Source organism: Oncorhynchus keta, chromosome 22 (genome assembly GCF_023373465.1).
Source record: "Oncorhynchus keta strain PuntledgeMale-10-30-2019 chromosome 22, Oket_V2, whole genome shotgun sequence".
Lineage (NCBI taxonomy): Eukaryota > Metazoa > Chordata > Actinopteri > Salmoniformes > Salmonidae > Oncorhynchus > Oncorhynchus keta.
The window spans coordinates 48,780,410-48,807,241 of record NC_068442.1 but is presented as its reverse complement, the minus strand read 5'-3'; the positions used below and the strand labels follow the sequence as shown (position 1 = coordinate 48,807,241).

The 26,832-nt window shown below is 44.0% G+C and overlaps 1 protein-coding gene across 4 annotated transcripts in view; it reads left to right on the top strand.

Moving 5' to 3' along the window:
* Window positions 1-26,832, top strand: part of LOC118400698 (calmodulin-regulated spectrin-associated protein 2-like) — a 102,779-nt gene that overhangs the window by 13,959 nt on the left and 61,988 nt on the right. For 2 of the 4 annotated variants that reach the window (XM_052475426.1, XM_052475427.1), the window contains exon 2: window positions 2,285-2,676. In XM_052475426.1, the coding sequence (XP_052331386.1) occupies window positions 2,285-2,676 (392 nt within the window). Of the gene's footprint in view, window positions 1-2,284; window positions 2,677-2,727; window positions 2,764-2,814; window positions 2,851-26,832 lie in introns of those variants that run through there. The other 2 variants (XM_052475429.1, XM_052475428.1) reach the window with 2 other exon arrangements.

Here is a 26,832-nt window from a genome sequence, read left to right as displayed (position 1 = left end):
TCTCCCTCCACTGAGACTGACTCTCAGTCTGCTGCTCTCTCCCTCTGCTGAGACTGACCCTCAGTCTGCTGCTCTCTCCCTCTGCTGAGACTGACCCTCAGTCTGCTGCTCTCTCCCTCTGCTGAGACTGACCCTCAGTCTGCTGCTCTCTCCCTCTGCTGAGACTGACCCTCAGTCTGCTGCTCTCTCCCTCCGCTGAGACTGACCCTCAGTCTGCTGCTCTCTCCCTCCACTGAGACTGACCCTCAGTCTGCTGCTCTCTCCCTCTGCTGAGACTGACCCTCAGTCTGCTGCTCTCTCCCTCCGCTGAGACTGACTCTCAGTCTGCTGCTCTCTCCCTCCACTGAGACGGACCCTCAGTCTGCTGCTCTCTCCCTCCGCTGAGACTGACCATCAGTCTGCTGCTCTCTCCCTCCGCTGAGACTGACCCTCAGTCTGCTGCTCTCTCCCTCCACTGAGACTGACCCTCAGTCTGCTGCTCTCTCCCTCCGCTGAGACTGACCCTCAGTCTGCTGCTCTCTCCCTCCGCTGAGACGGACCATCAGTCTGCTGCTCTCTCCCTCCACTGAGACTGACCATCAGTCTGCTGCTCTCTCCCTCCGCTGAGACGGACCATCAGTCTGCTGCTCTCTCCCTCCACTGAGAGTCTGCTGCTCTCTCCCTCTGCTGAGACTGGCCATCAGATGCAGGCACCACCAGCCCATTAAAAAAATGCTAATTATTTTAATATATGCTCATTCAGCTGTGCTTCACAAGTCATACAACAATGGATCTATTACCGGTTTGATCATATAGCCTACCTCAAATTTTGAAATATAATTTTTAAAAATGACCTGAACAACAATGCATTGGCAGGGCAATTGAAGCAAAGCCAATATGCAGTGATAATATAATCTACTGCACAAACCTCATTTTATTTTTTTAATTTTTAATTTTACCTTTATTTAACCAGGCCAGTCAGTTAAGAACACATTCTTATTTTCAATGACAGCCTGGGAACAGGCTGTCAATAACTGCCTGTTCAGGGGCAGAACGACAGATTTGTACCTTGTCAGCTCGGGGATTTGAACTCGCAACCTTCCGGTTACTAGTCCAACGCTCTAACCACTAGGCTACGCTGCCGCCCCTCATTGCACCCAATTTGGGTGCAATCAATTTCTCAGAAATTAATAAATGTCAACAAAATAATGTTTCAGGAATGCTCATCTTCGAACTACTGAAAAGACGATTTCAGAAAAATCTGGCTTGCTAAATTGACACTGAAACAGGGTCAGATTAATTCTTCATCCCGCTAAAGGTTTAGGTAAGGACTGTTGGTAATCTGATCCTAGATCTGCAATTAATAGCAACTTCTACCTCAAGTACCCTTTGGTGACCTTGTTGTTAATGAGATAGTGTGTCTCTGATATGAGCTGCTGACTTGGCCTGTCTAATATGATCCCCAGAGTGGTGTGAGGGTGGATGAAGGGTGTGAAGCTGAGAAGTTCCCTCTTACTGTGTCTTCACCGATCATAATGAACACCCGTGTGTGTGTGTGTGTGTGTGTGTGTGTGTGTGTGTGTGTGTGTGTGTGTGTGTGTGTGTGTGTGTGTGTGTGTGTGTGTGTGTGTGTGCGCGCGGCAGAGTGTTACATAGTGAAGGAATCAATCTACTTTCAGCCACACTCTTAACGTGCAGCTCCTTGAGTGGTGTGAAAATCAGGTTGTTTTTATAGCTTGTTGTTTTGTGGATACAGAGTCTCTGGTCTTTATACCGTCCTCCTTTTCTCAACACCCTGTGAAAGTCTCACAAGGAAGAAATACATTTTTGAACTATATATATGTGTGTGTGTGTGTGTGTGTGTATATATATATATACACACTCTGATCAGGTTCCTTTCCTATTGTAGTTTCCATGGTAACACACATTGCAGTTCATCCATAGTGTATTTCATAACGGATATAACCACCATGTCTTTTGGATGAGGAAACAATGAAGTAGACTCAATTACTATCAGTCGTGTTGACTTGTTCAATACTATATTGACACCCTAATCTCGTTTATATCAGGAACAACAACACTGTATCAGGTACTATGAGCTGGTTTTAGGAGTGGAACGGTTGTCTAGTTAACGGTTAACTACTGCGCATGATTCCCTTTTGCATTACAACATTTAGAAAGTTAATTATACATTTTTCCTGGGAGCAAATGGTATATTCACCGATTCACTCTTGACTTAGAAAAATGTAGTATGGGCCAAAGCATATTCTCTCTTTTGACCTCTCTACCTCTCCCTCCTAAACAGACAGTGTCCCGGCCGACCTGAAGGAGCCCTTCTACACAGACCAGTATGAACAGGAGCATCTGAAGCCTGCCGTAGTCAGCCTACTGCTGTCTGCTGAGCTCTACTGCAGAGCCGGGAGCCTCATCCTGACAAGTGGAGGTCACGATGCTGTCACCCAGCCCCTGGTTGGTCACGATGCTGTCACCCAGCCCCTGGTTGGTCACGATGCTGTCACCCAGCCCCTGGTTGGTCACGATGCTGTCACCCAGGCCCTGGTTGGTCACGATGCTGTCACCCAGCCCCTGGTTGGTCACGATGCTGTCATCCAGGCCCTGGCCCAGAAGGGACTCCACGTCACAGACCAGACAAGGCTGGTTACTGAGAGAGACCTCCGCAAGAGGCCCCTACAGATGGTAAGAGAGAGGGGTTGGGTTGGGGGATAGTGTGTGGCTGTGGGTCTGGTTACTGAGAGAGACCTCCGCAAGAGGCCCCTACAGATGGTAAGAGAGAGGGGTTGGGTTGGGGGATAGTGTGTGGCTGTGGGTCTGGTTACTGAGAGAGACCTCCGCAAGAGGCCCCTACAGATGGTAAGGGAGAGGGGTTGGTTTGGGGGATAGTGTGTGGCTGTAGGTCTGGTTACTGAGAGAGACCTCCGCAAGAGGCCCCTACAGATGGGGCGGAAGGGTAGTATAGTGGTTAGAGTGTTGGACTAGTAACTGCAAGGTTGCAAGTTCAAATCCCCGAGCTGACAAGGTACAAATCTGTCGTTCTGCCCCCGAACAGGCAGTTAACCCACTGTTCCCAGGCCGTCATTGAAAATAAGAATATGTTCTTAACTGACTTGCCTGGTTAAATAAAGGTAAAATTAAAAAATGTAAAATGATGAGCTTGTAGGGTACTATGGTGTTAAGGGCTGAGCTGTAGTCAATGAACAGCATTCTTATAATACCTTTTATTGTAATACCTTTGATTGTTAGGTATTCTAGGTCGGGTGAACAAAAGGACTTGAGTTTCTGTATGTTATCACAATCACACCATGAGTAGTTAACCATGAAACATACACCACAGCCTTTCTTCTTCCCAGAGAGCTTTATTCCTGTCTGCGCGATGTACTGAGAACCCAGCTGGCTGTATGGACGGGGACAGTATATCCAGAGAGAGCCATGATTCCATGAAACAGAGTATGTTACAGTCCCTGATGACTCTCTGGAATGAGATCCTTGCCCTGAGCTCATCTACTTTATTGTCCAGAGACTGAACATTAGCGAGTAATATACTCGGAAGCGGTGGATGGTGTGCACGGCTCCTGAGTCAGACTAGAAGTCCACTTCGAATACCTCTTCCTGGCCGGTGGTGTCTTGGAGCAGCCTCGGGAAAATGTCAATTGCCCTGGAGGGTACGAACAACGGATCCAATTGGTGAAAGTCGTATTTCGTAATGCTGGTGAGTTACCTGATATCCAGAAGTTATTTCTGTAATAACACAAAAAAAAAAACATTCTGGGCTAATAATAATAAATAAAACACACAAAAAAAATAAAAAATACTACAAAGTTGCGTAGGCATGAGAAGCAGAGTTGCCATGTCTGCCGGTGCCACCTTACACAGACCTGTAGGCTGTCTCGGGACAGAAATGACGATGCTAGGCAGGCAGCCCTATCGAGTTGAAATGAGAAGCAATCATTATGCCATGTCTCGGTCACAATAGGAGGCCTTTTTCACCGGATTGGTTTTGGATCATCAAACAGTGTGTCGCAACGTCAATCTTCTTTTGGTACAATGTTTTTTATTTTAATTGAATATGCAAATGAGGCAGTTGTTCAAATTCCTAGTTTTTCACTGATTGACATTTTGTTTACTCTACCCTCTCCTCGTTGACTATTTGCAGAAGTAATTGTCAACCATAATTCCGTTGCGTTTCGCTTGTATTGCTGTCCTAATACCAGTCACTATCGACTGCTAACAGTATGACATTTAGTAGAGATTAGGGCACAATTACTGTGTAAAGGACAGTTATGGATGAAGACTGTCATGTAAGTACAATAAACGTTATCAAGTCAAAAAACATATACTGATTGTACAGTACCAGTACCAGTCAAAAGTTTTAGAAAACCTACTCATTCAAGAGTTTTTCTTTATTTTTACTATTTTCTACATTGTAGAATAATAGTGAAGACATCAAGACTATGAAATAACACATATGGAATCAATAAAGAAAAACCCTTGGATGAGTAGGTGTGTCCAAGCTTTTGACTGGTACTGTATGTATATATGTTTCTACTGTAGATGCCTTCAGAAAGTATTCACAACCCTTTACTTTTTCAATTTTTTTTTGTTGTTACTAAATTTAAAATGGATCGAATTTATACCTTGTGTCACTGGCCTACACACAATACCCCGTAACGTTACTTTGGAATTATGCTTCCATTTAACACATGAATACAAAATGAAAAGATTAAATGTCTTAGTTACAGTTTTGACTTGAAAATCTGTTTAAAAATCTGTGGCAAGACTTAAATGGCTGTTTTTAAAGTCACCATTGGCCTCATGGGGAAATCCCTGAGCAGTTTCCTTCTACGCCAACTGAGTTAGGAAGGACTCCTGTATCTTTGTAGTGACTGGGTGTATTGATACACCATACAAAGTGTAATTAATTACTTCACCATGCTCAAAGGGATATTCAATATCTGATAAAAAAAAACCATTATAGCCTTCTTTCGTGAGGCATTGGAAAACCTCCCTAGTATTTGTGGTCTGTGTTTTGAAATTCACTGCTTGACTGGGGGACATGGGGTGTTGCAGAGCGTGTTGCTCAGCCATATGCATGTACAGTGCATTCGGAAAGTATTCAGACCCCAAGACTTTTTCCACATTTTGTTACATTACAGCCTTCTTCTAAAATTGATTACATTTAGCAAAAACAGTTTTTACAATTGTTTGCAAATGTATTGAACATTTTAAACTGAAATATTACATTTACATAAGTATTCAGACCCTTTACTCAGTACTTTGTTGAAGCAATAGATTGGAAAGTTGCCGTGGACATCCCCCTCTTCAAAGGGGCATACGCTCTAGAGCCAAACTGTAGATTTATGTTCCAACTCCAAAAAGTTCTGGGACACTGAAGTCCATGGAGAACAAGAGCACCTCCTCCCAGCTGCCCACTGCACTGAGGCTAGGTAACACGGTCACCACCGATAAATCCATGATTATCGAAAACTTCAACAAGCATTTCTCAACGGCTGGCCATGCTTTCCGCCTGGCTACTCCAACCTCGGCCAACAGCTCCTCCCCTCCCGCAGCTACTCGCCCAAGCCTCTCCAGGTTCTCCTTTACCCAAATCCAGATAGCAGATGTTCTGAAAGAGCTGCAAAACCTGGACCCGTACAAATCAGCTGGGCTTGACAATCTGGACCCTCTATTTCTGAAACTATCCGCCGCCATTGTCGCAACCCCTAATACCAGCCTGTTCAACCTCTTTCATATCGTCTGAGATCCCCAAGGATTGTAAAGCTGCCGCAGTCATCCCCCTCTTCAAAGGGGGAGACACCCTGGACCCAAACTGCTATAGACCTATATCCATCCTGCCCTGCCTTTCTTAAGTCTTTGAAAGCCAAGTTAACAAACAGATCATTGACCATTTCGAATCCCACCGTACCTTCTCCACTATGCAATCTGGTTTCCAAGCTGGTCATGGGTGCACCTCAGCCACGCTCAAGGTCCTAAACAATATCATAACCACCATCGATAAAAGACTTTACTGTACAGCCGTCTTCATTGACCTGGCCAAGGCTTTCGACTCTGTCAATCACCGCATTCTTATGGACCGACTCAATAGCCTTGGCTTCTAAAATGACTGCCTTGCCTGGTTCACCAACTACTTCTCTAATAGAGTTCAGTGTGTCAAATCGGAGGGCCTGTTGGCCGGACCTCTGGCAGTCTCTTTAGGAGTGCCACAGGGTTCAACTCTCGGGCCAACTCTTTTCTCTGTATATCCATTCTGTATACCATTCTGTATACATCTGGCGCGTCTTTGGACACGGTGCTAACAACAGCTGCAAACGAGCTTCAACGCCATACAACACTCCTTCCGTGGCCTCCAACTGCTTTTAAATGCTAGGAAAACTAAATGCATGCTCTTCAACCGATTGCTGCCCGCACCCTTCCGCTCGACTAACATCACAACTCTGGACGGTTCTGACTTAGAATATATGGACAATTACAAACACCTACGTGTCTGGTTAGACTGTAAACTCTCCTTCCAGACTCACATTAAGCATCTCCAATGCAAAATGAAATATAGAATTGGCTTCCTATTTTGCAACAAAGCCTCCTTATCCTCATAAAACTGACTATCCTACCGATCTTCGACTTCAGCGATGTCATTTACAAAATAGCCTCCAACACTCTACTCAACAAATTGGACGCAGTCTATCACTGTGCCATCTGTTTTGTCACCAAAGCCCCATATACTACCCACCACTGCAACCTGTATGCTCTTGTTGGCTGGCCCTCGCTTCATACTTGTCACCAAACCCACTGGCTCCAGGTCATCTATAAGTCTTTGCTAGGTAAAGCCCCGCCTTATCTTAGCTGACTGGTCACTGTAGCAGCACCCACTCGTAGCACGCGCTCCAGCAGATATATTTCACTGGTCATCCCCAAAGCCAACACTTCCTTTGGCCGCCTTTCCTCTATGGCCTATTTATTGCCTACCTCCCTACACTTCTACATTTGCACACACAGTACATAGATTTGTCTATTGTTATTGACTGTACGCTTGTTTATTCCATGTGTAACTCTGTTGTTGTTATTGTCGTACTGCTTTGCTTTATCTTGGCCAGGTCATAGTTGTAATTGAGAACTTGTTCTCCACTGGCCTTCCTGTTTAAATAAAAGTGAAATAAATGTAAAATAAATTAAAAACCACCTTTTCACTTTGTCAGTGATTAGGACGCTTCTCTTGCAGATCCTCTCAAGCTCTGTCAGGTTGGATGGGGAGCATCGCTGCACAGCTATTTTCAGGTGTCTCCAGAGATGTCCGGTCTCTGGCTGGGCCACTCAAGGTCATTCAGAGACTTGTCCCGAAGCCACTCCTGCGTTGTCTTTGTGTGCTTAGGGTCGTTGGACGATGAACCTTCGCCCCAGTCTAAGCGCCCTGGAGCAGGTTTTCATCAAGCATCTCTTTGTACATTGCTCTGTTTTTTTCCCCCCTCAATCCTGACTAGTCTCCCAGTCCCTGCCACTGAAAAACATCAGCACAGCATGATGCTGCCACCCCCATGCTTCACCTGCCACCCCCATGCTTCACAATAGGGATGGTGCCAGCTTTCTTCCCGACTTGATGCTTGGCATTCAGGCCAAAGAATTCAATCTTGGTTTCATCAGACCAGATAATCTTGTTTCTCATGGTCTGAGAGTCCTTTAGGTGCCTTTTGGCAAACTCCAAGCGGGCTGTCATGTGCCTTTTTTTAATGAGCCTGATTTGGTAGAGTGCTTCAGATATGGTTGTCCTTCTGGAAGGTTCTCCCATCTCCACGGGGGAACTCTGTCAGAGTGACCATTGGGTTCTTGGTCACCTCCCTGACCAAAGCACTTCTCCCCCGATTGCTCAGTTTGGTTGGGTGGCCAGCTCTAGGAAGAGTCTTGGTGGTTCCAAACTTCTTCCATTTAAGAATGATGGAGGCCACTGTGTTCTTGGGGACCTTCAATGCTGCAGACATTTTTTGGTACCCTTCCTCAGATCTGTGCCTCGACACAAACCTGTCTCGGAGCTCTACGGACAATTCCTTCGACCTCATGGCTTGGTTTTTGCTCTGACATGCGCTGTCAACTGTGGGACCTTTATATAGACAGCTTTCCAAATCATGACCAATCAATTTAATTTAGCAGAGGTGGACTCCAAGTTGTAGAAACATCTCAAGGATGATCAATGGAAACAGGATGCACCTGAGCTCAATTTCAAGTCTCATAGCAAAGGGTCTGAATACTTATGTAAATAAGGTATTTCTGTTTTTTATTTTGAATAAATATGCACACTTTTCTAAACTTTTTTTCCCGCTTTGTCATTATAGGGAGTGTAGATTGATGAGGAAAGGCTTTTAATGTAACAAAATGTGGAAAAGTCAAGGGGTCTGAATACTTTCCTGAATGCACTGTATAGTGTGATAAGGATACTCGTGTTTTTCACGGTGTGCTGTGTAAAGCATTTCCAATGGTTTTAGTACAGTACGTTTGACATCTGAGTGTCACAACGTGTTCTGTGTCCTCATTACACAACAGTTTCCGTGTTCCACAGTAGAATCAAATAAAAAGAGAGAAATTATACCAAGAAGCATTTCTACACTGAAATGAATCAGCCCCCACACTATCCATCTACATATTTCTCTTCTGTGATATTTAATTATTTTTTATTTTACCTTTATTTTACTAGGCAAGTCAGTTAAGAACATATTCTTATTTTCAATGACGGCCGAGGAACAGTGGGTTAACTTGCCTGTTCAGGGGCAGAACGACAGATTGTGTACCTTGTCAGCTCGGGGATTTGAACTTACAACCTTTCGGTTACGAGGTCAATGCTCTAACCACTAGGCTACCCTGCCGTCTCTAGGCGACTATCTTCCATACTGTATAATTGTCCTGATCCTGCTTCATGTCATGCTCACCGTCTCTTCTATGGCGTAATCTTTGACATGTTCTTCTTTGGTTCACTTTCGGTCCAGTTGGCCATGGAGTGATATTGTACAAGTCAATGAGCAGGTCCTCCAAAAACGTGATTAAAGAGAAGTGTGAAAGGATTGTGAAAGTCCTCCGTTCCTCCCTTCTGTTCTCTTTTCTTCTTATCTCTCCTCTCCTCCCTCCCTCTCATCCATTGAGTAGGCCTCCGTCCCTCCCTTCTGTTCTCTTTTCTTCTTGTCTCTCCTCTCCTCCCTCCCTCTCATCCGCTCCTCTCGTCCTTCTCTGCATGATTTAGCTGCTGTGGTTGTCACAATCAGAGACCACATGTTAGTGCTGCAGAGATTTCATGGATTCAGTGCCCAGGATTGAGTCATCATCCTCCACTGTGTAATCAGTGGGCTCTATGAACTAGTGCACCCTTAAAGGAACCATTTTATAAATGAGTGAAAATGGAGGTGATACTACGGGTCAAAAGTTTTAGAACACCTACTCATTCAAGGGTTTTATTTCATTTGTTACTATTTTCTACATTTTAGAAATTGTAGAATAATAGTGAAGACATCAAATCTATGAAATGACACATATGGAATCGTGTAGTAACCAAAAAAAAGTGTTATAAAATATATTTTGATTTGTTTATTTGAGATTCTTCAAATTAGCCACCTTTTTGTCTTGATGACAGTTTTGCACACTAGGTATTCTCTCAACCAGCTTCATGAGTCACCTGGAATGCATTTCAATTAACAGGTGTGCCTTGTTAGAAGTTCAATTGTGGAATTTCTTTCCTTCTTAATGCGTTTGAGCCAATCGGTTGTGTTGTGACAAGGTAGGGGTTGTATACAGAAGAAGCCCTATTTGGTAAAAGACCAAGTCCATATTATGGCAAGAACAGGTCAAATAAGCAAAGAGAAACGACAATCCAGTGTTACTTTAACACATGAAGGTCAGTCAATACGGAACATTTCATGGACTTTGAAAGTTTATTTTAGTGCAAGAACCAAGCACTACGATGAAACTGGCTCTCATGGGGACCGCCATAGTTGTGATGTCTTCACTCTTATTCAGTGTAGAAAATAGTAAAAATAAAGATGTTTTATTATTTTTAAAATGTTTGACCGGTAGTGTTATTGAAGCACTGTGATCAGGGGCCTGCTGATCTGTAAAACAAGTGACAACTCCCTCCACTTTGGACATGTTGGTTAGAACAAAATAATCACTTTTGAAAGGAGATTTCTGCGGTAACACCCTATCTCAAAGTTAATCAGTACATACTTACTGACTTTATTGTCCCCTTGGGGAAATGTTGTTGCAGTGTCATGTACAGATTTAAAGTGGCGTTTTTAAATACAAAACAAAATTCACAATACTACTTTCATAACAGTTATCTTTTTATTGATTGAATAGTTGCGGCAAATCAATGCAGTCTTAGACAACAACAACACGCGTCAGTCTTCATCTATGTCTACTGTGGGACATTGGCTGTGTTTGCACAAGCAGCACAATTCTGATCTTTTTTTTTTTACCAATCATATCAGCTTTGAAAAAGATCTGAAGTGATTGGTCAAAAGACCAAGTAGTGGAAAGAAATATCAGAATTGCCTGTCTAAATGCAGCCCAAGGGATGTTTCATTGTGAAGGATTTTAAAGGTGAGTGGTTGCAGTGAGAGTGTGTTTGAAGATGTGGCTTTGTGGAGAGCTGATATGAAAGACGGGTTTTCGCAGTCTCTAGTATCTCTTTCATACACAGACCGAAATCCCACTAATTTATCATGCCTGCTTCTTTTTGCCTGCTTTTTTGTATATCTGAAAAGGGTGGTTAAAAAAAGAAAGAAAATTAAACTTGCTTACACATGATTACTGCATTTTTTTCACAGACCCTCTAACAAGATACAGGTTTCTGGTCTGTGTGAATGGTTCAGTTTTTTTCCCAGGTACATTGATTAAGACTTCCATTGTTTAACTACTCCCTAATCTGAAATGTGAAACAGTCCCCATGGTTTAACAACATCCCCACCCCTTCTAATATTCCAGTTACCCACTGACATGTATGAAAGGGGTATACCTGTAAGAACGTGGTAAATAAGAGTCTGTTTGAAAGAGGATCATAAACTCAGCACAAAAAAAAGAAACCTCCTCTCACTGTCAACTGCGTTTTATTTTCAGCAAACTTAACATGTGTAAATATTTGTATGAACATAAAATTCAACAACTGAGACAAACTGAACAAGTTCCATAGACGTGACTAACAGAAATGGAATGATGTGTCCCTGAACAAAGGGGGGGTGGGGTCAAAATCAAAAGTAACAGTCAATATCTGGTGTGGCCACCAGCTGCATTAAGTACTGCAGTGCATCTCCTCCTCATGGACTGCACCAGATTTGCCAGTTCTTGCTGTGAGATGTTACCCCTCTATTCCACCAAGCCACCTGCAAGTTCCTGGACATCTCTGGGGGGAAGGGCCCTAGACCTCACCCTGAGATCCAACAGGTCTCAGACGTGCTCAATGGGATTGAGATCCGGGCTCTTCGATGGTCATGGCAGAACACTGACATTCCTGTCTTGCAGTATGCCTGCTGGCATTGTCATGCTGGAGGATGAGCCTGCAGGAAGGGTACCACATGAGGGAGGTGGATGTCTTCCCTGTAACGCACAGGGTTGAGATTGCCTGCAATGACAACAAGCTCAGTCCGATGATGCTGTGACACACTTCCCCCGACCGGGACGGATCCTCCACCTCCAAATCGATCCCTCTCCAGAGTACAGGCCTCGGTGTAACGCTCATTCCTTCAACGATAAACGCAAATCCGACCATCACCCCTGGTAAGAGAGAACCGCGACTCGTCAGTGAAGAACGCTTTTTGCCAGTCCTGTCTGGTCTAGTGACGGTGGGTTTGTGCCCATAGGCAACATTGTTGCCGGTGATGTCTGGTGAGGACCTACCTAACAACAGGCCTACAAGCCCTCAGTCCAGCCTCTCTCAGCCTATTGCGGACAGTCTGAGCACTGATGGAGGGATTGTGCATTCCTGGTGTGTTCAGGTAGTTGTTGTTGCCATCCTGTACCTGTCCCACAGGTGTGATGTTTGGATGTACCGATCCTGTGCAGGTGTTGTTACACGTGGTCTGCCACTGCGAGGACGATCAGCTGTCCATCCTGTCTCCCTGTAGTGCTGTCTTAGGAGACTCACAGTACGGACATTGTAATTTATTGCCCTGGCCACATCTGCAGTCCTCATGCCTCCTTGCAGCATGCCTAAGGCACGTTCACTCAGATGAGCAGGGACCCTGGGCATCTTTCTTTTGGTGTTTTTCAGTCAGTAGAAAGACCTCTTTAGTGTCCTAAGTATTCCTAAATGTGACCTTAATTGCCTACCGTCTGTAAGCTGTTAGTGTCTTAACGACCGTTCCACAGGTGCATGTTCATTAATTGTTAATGGTTCATTGAACAAGCATGGGAAACCGTGTTTAATCCCTTTAAAGTTATTTGGAAAGACAGGATCCTGAAAAAGGGACGTTTCTTTTTTTGCTGAGTTTATGAACATAACCTTATATTTTAACAGGTAATATACCACATATTGGGTGGGTAAGATGTGCCAAACTTGAAGACAATCCATTCATCTGCACTGATTGGAAGACTTGACAAAAGTTGCCCGGTGAAAAACAATATAGTGAAAGCTCATCATTTCCCTGGTCACTTCATTCAGATCAGTGCAATGAAGAAGAGGATCATTTTTTTAAATCAAATTTTTTTATTTTTTTTTATTTAACCAGGTAGGCTAATTGAGAACAAGTTCTCATGTACAACTGCGACCTGGCCAAGATTAAGCAAAGCAGTGCGACACAAACAACACAGAGTTACAAACCCAGTCAATAATACAATTTTTTAAAAGTCTATATACAGTGTGTGCAAATTAGGTAGGATAAGGGGGGTAAGGCAATAATTAGGCCATAGTAGCAAAATAATTACAGTATAGCAATTGAACACTGGAGTGATAGATGTGCAGAAGATGAATGTGCAAGTAGAGATACTGGGGTGCAAAGGAGGCAAAATATATAACAGTATGGGGATGAGGTAGTTTGATGGGCTATTTACAGATGGGCTATGTACAGGTGCAGTGATCTGTGAGCTGCTCTGACAGCTGGTGCTTGAAGTTAGTGGGTGAGATATGAGTTTCCAGCTTCAGTGATTTTTGCAATTCATTCCAGTCATTGGCAGCAGAGAACTGGAAGGAAAGGCGACCTAAGGAGGAATTGGCTTTGGGGTGACCTGTGAAATATACCTGCTGGAAATATATCTGCTGGAGCGCGTGCTACGGGTGGGTGCTGCTATGGTGACCAGTGAGCTGAGATAAGGCGGGGCTTTACCTAGCAAAGACTTATAGATGACCTGGAGCCAGTGGGTTTGGTGACGAATATGTAGTGAGGGCCAGCCAACGAGAACATACAGGTTGCAGTGGTGGGTAGTATATGGGGCTTTGGTGACAAAACGGATGGCACTGTGATAGACTACATCCAATTTGCTGAATAGTGTGTTGGAGGCTATTTTGTAAATGACATCGCCGAAGTCAAGGATCGGTAGGATAGTCAGTTTTATGAGGGTATGTTTGGCAGCATGAGTGAAGGAGGCTTTGTTGCAAAATAGGAAGCCAATTCTAGATATAATTTTAGATTGGAGATGCTTAATGTGAGTCTGGAAGGAGAGTTTACAATCTAACCAGGCACCTAGGTATTTGTAGTTGTCCACATATTCTAAGTCAGAACCGTCCAGAGTAGTGACAGGTGGGCAGGTGCGGACAGCGATCGGTTGAAGAGCATACATTTAGTTTTACTAGCGTTTAAGAACAGTTGGAGGCCACGGAAGGAGAGTTGTAATGACATTGAAGCTTGTCTGGAGGTTTGTTAGCACAGTGTCCAAAGAAGGGCCAGAAGTATACAGAATGGTGTTGTCTGCGTAGAGGTGGATCAGAGAATCACCAGCAGCAAGAGCTACATCATTGATATATACAGAGAAAAAGGTCAGCCCGAGAATTGAACCCTGTGGCACCCCCATAGACTGCCAGAGGTCCGGACAACAGGCCCTCCAATTTGACACACCCACATTGGAAATCTAGCCTACCTGGTCACCTGTGGTCATTCTTTGCGTCACAAAATAATGTGAAGGAGGTCTTTTCTACACAGTATTTAGTGAAATGGTGTTGTTTTTGAGATGGCGGAGTTCTGTTGTCCTTATCTGCTGTGCGATGCTATGACCTCTCATGTAAGTGATAATGTTGTGTTCAAAACACATTTGATTCCATTTTCTGCTGGTCTGCCAAACAGAAGCTCTCGGCAATGCAGCTCTCTCTCTCGTTCTTTTTCTTTTAATTTATTTGATTCTGTGATGGACTCACACATCTGAAGACAAAGCACTCCAGATTGCAGCTGCTGCCTTGCCCACACACACCCACAGACATGTTGCATTACTCACTACGATGTACACAAATCTGCTGCTCACACACACTTATGGTCACACAACACACACAACAGTACAGTTTGTGGCATGCCTTTAGAAACAGACCCGAGGTATAGAGCAGTTTGCTTTGGGGTCTCACTCACTCACTCACTCACTCACTCACTCACTCACTCACTCACTCACTCACTCACAGTCTAAATGTCCAGTCTGAATCTAGCTTGTCACTCTTATGACGTGCATTATAGCCTACAAGTCATATTGAATTGACGATCAACTGCTGTAGATCAAGTACATTGCTCAATTTGAGCAACGCGCTCTGCTCTTCGCCATAGTCCATTTTTTTTGGTCTATTTTTTTTGTCTATTTCTTCTTGTAACGATATCTCTTTTGATCGCTTATCGCTTTCAACTCATCAATGGAAAACCATTGCACTTTCCCGAAGGGTTTCTTACTAGGTGAATACGAAATACACAACGTAGAGGACGAGAAGTCCATATAGTACTAAATCAATGGAAATAGTGTAATAGGGGATTAATGAGCAATGGGTCAGGGACATGGGGGGAATTTGTCTATACAGTGAGCCTGAAATAGGATACTTTGTATTTTGCCATTGGCCCAGGTTTTTTTGCAAGGATTTCTAATTGGTCAACCACAGGCTAGGGCTGGGTTATAAACTACATCCTGTTCCTTTGTTCTGTGGAGAGAACCACAGGAAAGCATCACCGAGGACAGGGGAGAATGAACATCTACCATCTATCTACCTCTTCACATGATTCGTCCTCTGAATAAGAATAAACCTATTTTTCGTCCCCTTGATTTGCTTTGGGGTCTGTGTTATTGAAGAGTAAGATCAACTGTTAACAACGGTGTCCATATTAGGACAGCCTCAATCCTAGTATGGACACCGCACAGTTCGATACACAAAAGATGCAGTAGGTCTACTCAGGAAGTAGTTTGAAAGAGCTTACGTCATTTGAATTGTAACTCAGCAATCCCGTGTCATGTTTTAAGGAGGATTAACATTCGGGAAGATAATGGTGCAGAGCTAGACAATTCTGCCCAGGGATGAAAGGATGGATGCTTAGCTCTACTGACGTGAGAGGTTGCTGAGCCCGGTCCGGAGGTTTTCTGCTCTCTTGTCAGGCCTTTTTGGTTTGTGTCCAGAAATGGAATCTAGTCTACACAGCTAACAGCTAACTAGCTTACACAGCTAACTAGCTAACTCCACTTTACACACCTAACAACACTTACATAGCTAAGTAGCCCACACAGCTAACTAGCTTACACAGTTAACTAGCTAGAGATTCCAATTTGCTACAGTAAACTTTAGTCAGCCAACCCAGGCCCTGTAACCTCCCAGTGTAGCTGTAGTTACAGTCAGGCCCTGTAACCTCCCAGTGTAGCTGTAGTTACAGTCAGGCCCTAGCTGTAAGTCAGGCCCTGTAACCTCCCAGTGTAGCTGTAACCTCCCAGTGTTACAGTCAGGCCCTGTAACCTCCCCAGTGTAGCTGTAGCTGTTTACAGTCAGGCCCTGTAACCTCCCAGTGTAGCTGTAGTTACATCAGGCCCTGTAACCTCCCAGTGTAGCTGTAGTTACAGTCAGGCCCTGTAACCTCCCAGTACAGTCAGCAGTTACAGTGCCCTGTAACCTCCCAGTGTTACAGTCAGGCCCTGTAACCTCCCAGTGTAGCTGTAGTTACAGTCAGGCCCTGTAACCTCCCAGTGTAGCTGTAGTTACAGTCAGGCCCTGTAACCTCCCAGTGTAGCTGTAGTTACAGTCAGGCCCTGTAACCTCCCAGTGTAGCTGTAGTTACAGTCAGGCCCTGTAACCTCCCAGTGTAGCTGTAGTTACAGTCAGGCCCTGTAACCTCCCAGTGTAGCTGTAGTTACAGTCAGGCCCTGTAACCTCCCAGTGTAGCTGTAGTTACAGTCAGGCCCTGTAACCTCCCAGTGTAGCTGTAGTTACAGTCAGGCCCTGTAACCTCCCAGTGTAGCTGTAGTTACAGTCAGGCCCTGTAACCTCCCAGTGTAGCTGTAGTTACAGTCAGGCCCTGTAACCTCCCAGTGTAGCTGTAGTTAGTCAGGCCCTGTAACCTCCCAGTGTAGCTGTAGTCAGGTTACAGTCTGTAGTTACAGTCAGGCAGGCCCTGTAACCTCCCAGTGTAGCTGTAGTTACAGTCAGGCCCTGTAACCTCCCAGTGTAGCTGTAGTTACAGTCAGGCCCTGTAACCTCCCAGTGTAGCTGTAGTTACAGTCAGGCCCTGTAACCTCCCAGTGTAGCTGTAGTTACAGTCAGGCCCTGTAACCTCCCAGTGTAGCTGTAGTTACAGTCAGGCCCTGTAACCAGGCCCTGTAACCTCCCAGTGTAGCTGTATTTACAGTCAGGCCCTGTAACCTCCCAGTGTAGCTGTAGTTACAGTCAGGCCCTGTAACCTCCCAGTGTAGCTGTAGTTACAGTCAGGCCCTGTAACCTCCAGTGTAGCTGTAGTTACAGTCAGGCCCTGTAACCTCCCAGTGTAGCTGTAGTTACAGTCAGTAACCTCCCCCTGTAACCTAACCCCAGTGTAGCTGTAGTTACAGTCAGGCCCTGTAACCTCCCAGTGTAGCTGTAGTTACAGTCAGGCCCTGTAACCTCCCCAGTTACAGTCAGGTCCTGTAACCTCCCAGTGTAGCTGTAGTTAGTCAGGCCCTGTAACCTCCCAGTGTAGCTGTATTTACAGTCAGGCCCTGTAACCTCCCAGTGTAGCTGTATTTACAGTCAGGCCCTGTAACCTCCCAGTGTAGCTGTATTTACAGTCAGGCCCTGTAACCTCCCAGTGTAGCTGTTAGTTCAGGCCCTGTAACCTCAGGTCCCTGTAACCTCCCAGTGTAGCTGTAGTTAGTCAGGCCCTGTAACCTCCCAGTGTAGCTGTATTTACAGTCAGGCCCTGTAACCTCCCAGTGTAGCTGTATTTACAGTCAGGCCCTGTAACCTCCCAGTGTACCTCCCTGTAGCTGTTACAGTCAGGCCCTGTAACCTCCCAGCTGTGTTACAGCCCTGTAACCTAGTTAGCTGTAGTTACAGTCAGGCCCTGTAACCTCCCAGTGTAGCTGTAGTTACAGTCAGGCCCTGTAACCTCCCAGTGTAGCTGTATTTACAGTCAGGCCCTGTAACCTCCCAGTGTAGCTGTATTTACAGTCAGGCCCTGTAACCTCCCAGTGTAGCTGTAGTTACAGTCAGGCCCTGTAACCTCCCAGTGTAGCTGTAGTTACAGTCAGGCCCTGTAACCTCCCAGTGTAGCTGTGTAACCTCCCAGTGTAGCTGTATTTACAGTCAGGCCCTGTAACCTCCCAGTGTAGCTGTAGTTAGTCAGGTCCTGTAACCTCCAGTGTAGCTGTAGTTAGTCAGGCCCTGTAACCTCCCAGTGTAGCTGTATTTACAGTCAGGCCCTGTTAACTCCCAGTGTAGCTGTAGTTAGTCAGGTCCTGTAAACTCCCAGTGTAGCTGTAGTTAGTCAGGTCCTGTAACCTCCCAGTGTAGCTGTATTTACAGTCAGGCCCTGTAACCTCCCAGTGTAGCTGTATTTACAGTCAGGCCCTGTAACCCCCCGGTATCACTAGGGTCCTCTCTGTGGCTGTGTTGTCATTCTGTATAGCTTATGAATAATACATGCAGTCTTTGTGTGTTATCGAATCTGTGAATTATATAGACGTCTGCAAGTAATAGCATTGTGTAATCGACCAATCTGGTAATTTAGCTGTGTTTGGCATGGAGTTCTTGCTGTACTCTGGGGTATTAGGCTTAGGTCTTGCTCTTGTGTGTGTGGGTGTATTGTACTCTACAGTATATGACTGTAATTGCCTGCAGTTAAGGGGGTTTGAAGTGGTCCCTGTAGCAGAATGTGTGGTATATCTAGACCAAGTGGTTGGCACGTGGACAGTGCTCTGCATTTGGGAGCCACCATTAGCAGTAGTGTGTGTGTGTGTGTGTGTGTGTGTGTGTGTGTGTTACTGTGTTATAAACCTCTCCTCAGCCTAGCACCAGATTTATCCTCCCCATCAATAAAAACATAATTTTCCGTTCATCGTGAAGATCAATGTAATGATGATAAACTGTTCGGTGTCGGTGAGTCGGTGTATAATATAATCTTGGATATGTTTCATATTTCATGAGGGAGGCATAAAAAGGGTCATTATTCCACTTAGCTCCGACACATGGATCCTTGTCACCTCTATTGCCGTGGATACCGCTCTGATTACTGTGATCATGCCGTATATGGCCATACAGGTGGTGGTAAAGGTCAACACTCCCCTTTCACAGTCTTCACATTTAGCATTTTAAAAAAAGTGATTCGATAGGATAAAAAAAATGTCAGGGTCTCCTCTAACTTGCCTGGGCTCTGCTCCTTTCAGTTTTCTTATCATCCTGACAATCTCCCCAGTCCCTGCTGGTGACAAGCATACCCATAACGTGATGCTGCCACCACAATACATTATTTTTTCAACGAGGCCGTTAAGTAATGCTGCAAAACACTGCAAAGACATTACATTTTTTGCATAAATTAAAAACTACAGGTCATATCCAATACAACAGAGTGAAACCCTCTGTATTTTCAAGTATTGTGATGGCAGCATCATGTTATATGGGTATGTGTAACGGATGTGAAATGGCTAGCTAGTTAGCGATGGTGCGTGCTAATAGCATTTCAATCGGTGACGTTGTTGATGTGTGCAGAGGGTCCCTGGTTCGCGCCCGGGTATGGGCGAGGGGACGGTCTAAAGTTATACTGTTACATATGCTTGTCATCGGCAGGGACTGGGAGTTAGTTTGTCAGGATCAGAAGAATGGGATTTATTTTTTCCAGCGTGACACCTACACACATTTTTTGGGCCTCACCAAAGACACACATGAAAGCCTTTCCAAGAGGAGTTGAGTGTTCCTGAGTGACCTAGTCTCAGACCTGACTTAAATTTGCTTGAAAATCAGAGACGCGGTTTGAATATTCCTATCTATCAATAATTTACAACCAAATTGAATGAGCTTGAGCAAATGAATTAAAAATGAAAAGCTGAAATGTCTTGAGTCAATAAGTATTCAACCCCTTTTTGTTATGGTAAGCCTAAATAAGTTCAGGAGTAAACATTTGCTTAGCAAGTCATATAATAAGTTGCATGGACTCACTCTGTGTGCTATAATAGTGTTTAACATGATTTTTGAATGACCTACAGTAGAAAGTAAGAAAGCTTCGGATGACCCTGCCTGCTTGGTGTTCTCCTGTCTCTCACAGTGGGTCTTTTCACCCACAGTTAGTGTGTATGTGTGCTTGCGAGCACGATTCTGCCTGCAGCTGCGAATGCACTCAAAGGAGCCTGCCATCCCGTCACTCTATTTAAAAAGGACAAAGAGAGAGAGAGAGAGATATCTGATTCACTGGGAGAGAGAGAGAGAGAGGTGGAGAGAGAGAGAAGTGAAATGTTGGTGTTCAGTGGCTCTTTATAATCTCTTCTATGTGAAGTGCTTTACCACCTGTAAGAGTCTAGATTCTCGCAGTTAATTAGTGGGATGTTAATATTGACTTTCTCTATCAGCAGTGAAAACCTCTTCAACTCTAACGAGCCATTTCAAGCCATCCGATAGAACAGATTTTCCAACCATTCTCTATATGTTTTAGTGTGTTCCCGTGCCAAATTCCTGCACGCATAGAGTAGATAGAATAAAACTTTATTGTCCCATCCAGGATGGACATTTTTCTTTGGCCTCACCTTCCATTAAAATAATCACATACATTCTCACATCATCCACATTTAAACCGGTCAGTCCATCATGTTACATTCACTAACAACGTAGAGGACATTAATGCATTCACTCACAACGTAGAGGACATTAATGCATTCACTAACAACGTAGAGGACATTAATGCATTCACTCACAACACAGAGGACATTAATGCATTCACTCACAATGTAGAGGACATTAATAATACATTCACTCACAACACAGAGGACATTAATGCATTCACTCACAATGTAGAGGACATTAATGCATTCACTCACAACACAGAGGACATTAATGCATTCACTCACAACACAGAGGACATTAATGCATTCACTAACAATGTAGAGGACATTAATGCATTCACTCACAACACAGAGGACATTAATGCATTCACTCACAACACAGAGGACATTAATGCATTCACTCACAACACAGAGGACATTAATGCATTCACTCACAACACAGAGGACATTAATGCATTCACTCACAACACAGAGGACATTAATGCATTCACTCACAACACAGAGGACATTCATACATTCACTAACAATGTAGAGGACATTAATACATTCACTAACAATGTAGAGGACATTAATACATTCACTAACAATGTAGAGGACATTAATACATTCACTAACAATGTAGAGGACATTAATGCATTCACTAACAATGTAGAGGACATTAATGCATTCACTCACAATGTAGAGGACATTAATGCATTCACTCACAATGTAGAGGACATTAATGCATTCCCTCACAATGTAGAGGACATTAATGCATTCACTCACAACACAGAGGACATTAATAATACATTCACTCACAACACAGAGGACATTAATGCATTCACTCACAACACAGAGGACATTAATGCATTCACTCACAACACAGAGGACATTAATGCATTCACTAACAATGTAGAGGACATTAATGCATTCACTCACAACACAGAGGACATTAATGCATTCACTCACAACACAGAGGACATTAATGCATTCACTCACAACACAGAGGACATTAATACATTCACTCACAACACAGAGGACATTAATACATTCACTAACAATGTAGAGGACATTAATACATTCACTAACAATGTAGAGGACATTAATACATTCACTCACAATGTAGAGGACATTAATACATTCACTAACAATGTAGAGGACATTAATGCATTCACTAACAATGTAGAGGACATTAATGCATTCCCTCACAATGTAGAGGACATTAATGCATTCCCTCACAACGTAGAGGGCATTAATGCATTCACTAACAATGTAGAGGACATTAATGCATTCACTCACAACACAGAGGACATTAATGCATTCACTCACAACACAGAGGACATTAATGCATTCACTAACAATGTAGAGGACATTAATGCATTCACTCACAACACAGAGGACATTAATGCATTCACTCACAACACAGAGGACATTTATGCATTCACTCACAACACAGAGGACATTAATGCATTCACTAACAATGTAGAGGACATTAATACATTCACTCACAACACAGAGGACATTAATACATTCACTCACAATGTAGAGGACATTAATGCATTCACTCACAATGTAGAGGACATTAATGCATTCACTCACAATGTAGAGGACATTAATGCATTCACTCACAACGTAGAGGACATTAATGCATTCACTCACAATGTAGAGGACATTAATGCATTCACTCACAATGTAGAGGACATTAATGCATTCACTCACAATGTAGAGGACATTAATGCATTCACTCACAATGTAGAGGACATTAATGCATTCACTCACAATGTAGAGGACATTAATGCATTCACTCACAATGTAGAGGACATTAATGCATTCACTCACAATGTAGAGGACATTAATGCATTCACTCACAATGTAGAGGACATTAATGCATTCACTCACAATGTAGAGGACATTAATGCATTCACTCACAATGTAGAGGACATTAATGCATTCACTCACAACGTAGAGGACATTAATGCATTCTCACAACACAGAGGACATTAATACATTCACTAACAATGTAGAGGACATTAATACATTCACTAACAATGTAGAGGACATTAATACATTCACTAACAATGTAGAGGACATTAATGCATTCACTCACAACACAGAGGACATTAATGCATTCACTCACAACACAGAGGACATTAATACATTCTCACAACGTAGAGGACATTAATGCATTCACTAACAACGTAGAGGACATTAATGCATTCACTCACAACGACCACTGTCCCAACTGGACTAGATAGATAAGTACATATACTGATACTTTGCATTTAGTAGTCCAACAGCACAAGGAACTAATGGATGTTCTTGGCCGTGACCATTCTGAAGCGCCGGCCAGAGGGAAGCCTCTCGAACTGAGGGTGTGGAGGGTGTAGTCGCCAATGACAGCCAGTGTCTTCTTTCTGGTTGCCTTGTGGAACGGAATGCTCAAATGTGCCTGTGGTCGACCGGTTACTTTGCTGGCTGTGTTTACTATTCGGGTCATTTTGCTTTTGCTCCTCATGCTCAGCTTACCGTACCAGACTGTCATATTGAACTTTAGGATCCTCTATACCAGCTTAGATTACCAGACTGTCATATTGAATGTGAGGATCCTGTCCACTAGCTCAGATTACCAGACCAGACTGTCATATTGAATGTGAGGATCCTGTCCACTAGCTCAGAGTACCAGACCAGACTGTCATATTGAACGTGAGGATCCTGTCCACTAGCTCAGATTACCATACCAGACTGTTGTATTGAATGAGAGGATGCTCTCCAACAACTCAGATTACCAGACCAGACCAGTCTGCTAAATGACCATATTATATACACTACACACTGGGATACTGGTTCCTCCCCCTGGCACAGTGTGCTTTGAGAGCCAGCCAGTCCTTAGGGCCCTAGCTCAGTCTCCCACAAGCAGGTTACAGGTCTCCCAGTAAGGCTGTATCACATCCGGCCGTGACTGGGAGTCCAATAGGGCGGTGCACAATTGGCCCAGCGCTGTCCGGGTTTGGCCGGGGTAGGCCGTCATTGTAAATAAGAATTTGTTCTTAACTGACTTGCCAATTAAATAAAGGTTAAATAAATACAATTTTAAATAAAGAGGTTACTGCTCTCCCAGTAGAGGTTACTAGCAGGTCACAGCTCTCCCAGTAGAGGTTACTAGCAGGTCACAGTTCTCCCAGTAGAGGTTACTAGCAGGTCACAGTTCTCCCAGTAGAGGTTACTAGCAGGTCACAGTTCTCCCAGTAGAGGTTACTAGCAGGTCACAGTTCTCCCAGTAGAGGTTACTAGCAGGTCACAGTTCTCCCAGTAGAGGTTACTAGCAGGTCACAGTTCTCCCAGTAGAGGTTACTAGCAGGTCACAGTTCTCCCAGTAGAGGTTACTAGCAGGTCACAGCTCTCCCAGTAGAGGTTACTAGCAGGTCACAGCTCTCCCAGTAGAGGTCACAGCTCTCCCAGTAGAGGTCACAGCTCTCCCAGTAGAGGTCACAGCTCTCCCAGTAGAGGTCACAGCTCTCCCAGTAGAGGTCACAGCTCTCCCAGTAGAGGTCACAGCTCTCCCAGTAGAGGTCACAGCTCTCCCAGTAGAGGTCACAGCTCTCCCAGTAGAGGTCACAGCTCTCCCAGTAGAGGTCACAGCTCTCCCAGTAGAGGTCACAGCTCTCCCAGTAGAGGTTACTATCAGGTCAGGCCTCTTATACACAACAAATGTTTGTTCAACCACTTAAACATTGTCATGTATCACCCAGATCACATGACAGACTGAGACTGTACATATTTTCCCCTCATTTGTACTCTGTTTAAGCTGGTTTCAATGGAGGGTTGTCTGTTATGCTTTGTCTTCCCAACGGCTCTATAGGAAGGTATGCAAACAGCTCTGCAGAGAAATACACATATGGGTCATGTTCATTGGGCAAACAGAAGAAACTGCACTCTACTACCTGGACTTGAACTAATGCATGTTTTTTGCGGAACTTAATGAACACATCCCAGCAGTGATTTAGCCTGGCAGTAAAATATGGATATTGACAACGGGGAAGCATCTCTTACCACAGAGGAAATATAGATGTAATCAGTTTAAAGGATAAAGCAAAATGCACCTCTGTGTTGCAGTGGCTAGTATTTCTCCCCTTTTTCAGGGGCGTAACATAGAGCCTGCAGTTCTAGCACATAAAACGCTAATACTAGTGCTAGTGCCAAAAGGGATATTTTTAGCTCATGTCTGACTTAGCCTGAGATGAGTATACAAGAATGTCCCAGTGCATTTAGGAGGGCATCTTGTTTTAGGAGGAAAAGGGCATCTTGTTTTAGGAGGAAAAGGGCATCTTGTTTTAGGAGGAAAAGGGCATCTTGTTTTAGGAGGAAAAGGGCATCTTGTTTTAGGAGGAAAAGGGCATCTTGTTTTAGGAGGAAAAGGGCATCTTGTTTTAGGAGGAAAAGGGCATCTTGTTTTAGGAGGAAAAGGGCATCTTGTTTTAGGAGGAAAAGGGCATCTTGTTTTAGGAGGAAAAGGGCATCTTGTTTTAGGAGGAAAAGGGCATCTTGTTTTAGGAGGAAAAGGGCATCTTGTTTTAGGAGGAAAAGGGCATCTTGTTTTAGGAGGAAAAGGGCATCTTGTTTTAGGAGGAAAAGGGCATCTTGTTTTAGGGGGAAAAGGGCATCTTGTTTTAGGGGAAAAGGGCATCTTGTTTTAGGGGAAAAGGGCATCTTGTTTTAGGGGAAAAGGGCATCTTGTTTTAGGGGGAAAAGGGCATCTTGTTTTAGGAGGAAAAGGGCATCTTGTTTTAGGAGGAAAAGGGCATCTTGTTTTAGGAGGAAAAGGGCATCTTGTTTTAGGAGGAAAAGGGCATCTTGTTTTAGGAGGAAAAGGGCATCTTGTTTTAGGAGGAAAAGGGCATCTTGTTTTAGGAGGAAAAGGGCATCTTGTTTTAGGAGGAAAAGGGCATCTTGTTTTAGGAGGAAAAGGGCATCTTGTTTTAGGAGGAAAAGGGCATCTTGTTTTAGGAGGAAAAAAGGGCATCTTGTTTTAGGAGGAAAAGGGCATCTTGTTTTAGGAGGAAAAGGGCATCTTGTTTTAGGAGGAAAAGGGCATCTTGTTTTAGGAGGAAAAGGGCATCTTGTTTTAGGAGGAAAAGGGCATCTTGTTTTAGGAGGAAAAGGGCATCTTGAGGAAAAGGGCATCTTGTTTTAGGGGGAAAAGGGCATCTTGTTTTAGGGGGAAAAGGGCATCTTGTTTTAGGAGGAAAAGGGCATCTTGTTTTAGGAGGAAAAGGGCATCTTGTTTTAGGAGGAAAAGGGCATCTTGTTTTAGGAGGAAAAGGGCATCTTGTTTTAGGAGGAAAAGGGCATCTTGTTTTAGGGGGAAAAGGGCATCTTGTTTTAGGGGGAAAAGGGCATCTTGTTTTAGGAGGAAAAGGGCATCTTGTTTTAGGAGGAAAAGGGCATCTTGTTTTAGGAGGAAAAGGGCATCTTGTTTTAGGAGGAAAAGGGCATCTTGTTTTAGGTGGAAAAGGGCATCTTGTTTTAGGGCATCTTGTTTTAGGGGGAAAAGGGCATCTTGTTTTAGGAGGAAAAGGGCATCTTGTTTTAGGGGGAAAAGGGCATCTTGTTTTAGGAGGAAAAATCTTGTTTTAGGGCATCTTGTTTTAGGGGAAAAGGGCATCTTGTTTTAGGGGAAAAGGGCATCTTGTTTTAGGAGGAAAAGGGCATCTTGTTTTAGGGGAAAAGGGCATCTTGTTTTAGGGGAAAAGGGCATCTTGTTTTAGGAGGCATCTTGTTTTAAAAGGGCATCTTGTTTTAGGAGGAAAAGGGCATCTTGTTTTAGGAGGAAAAGGGCATCTTGTTTTAGGGGGAAAAGGGCATCTTGTTTTAGGGGGAAAAGGGCATCTTGTTTTAGGAGGAAAAGGGCATCTTGTTTTAGGGGGAAAAGGGCATCTTGTTTTAGGGGGAAAAGGGCATCTTGTTTTAGGGGGAAAAGGGCATCTTGTTTTAGGGGGAAAAGGGCATCTTGGGGGAAAAGGGCATCTTGTTTTAGGGGGAAAAGGGCATCTTGTTTTAGGGGGAAAAGGGCATCTTGTTTTAGGGGGAAAAGGGCATCTTGTTTTAGGGGGAAAAGGGCATCTTGTTTTGGAGGAAAAGGGCATCTTGTTTTAGGTGGAAAAGGGCATCTTGTTTTAGGGGAAAAGGGCATCTTGTTTTAGGGAAAAGGGCATCTTGTTTTAGGGGAAAAGGGCATCTTGTTTTAGGGGAAAAGGGCATCTTGTTTTAGGGGAAAAGGGCATCTTGTTTTAGGGCAAAGGGGCATCTTGTTTTAAAAGGGCATCTTGTTTTAGGGGGAAAAGGGCATCTTGTTTTAGGGGGAAAGGGGCATCTTGTTTTAGGGGGAAAGGGGCATCTTGTTTTAGGGGGAAAAGGGCATCTTGTTTTAGGGGGAAAAGGGCATCTTGTTTTAGGGGGAAAGGGGCATCTTGTTTTAGGGGGGAAAGGGGATCTTGTTTTAGGAGGAAAGGGGCATCTTGTTTTAGGGGGAAAGGGGATCTTGTTTTAGGAGGAAAGGGGCATCTTGTTTTAGGGGGAAAGGGGCATCTTGTTTTAGGGGAAAAGGGCATCTTGTTTTAGGGGAAAAGGGCATCTTGTTTTAGGAGGAAAGGGGCATCTTGTTTTAGGGGAAAAGGGCATCTTGTT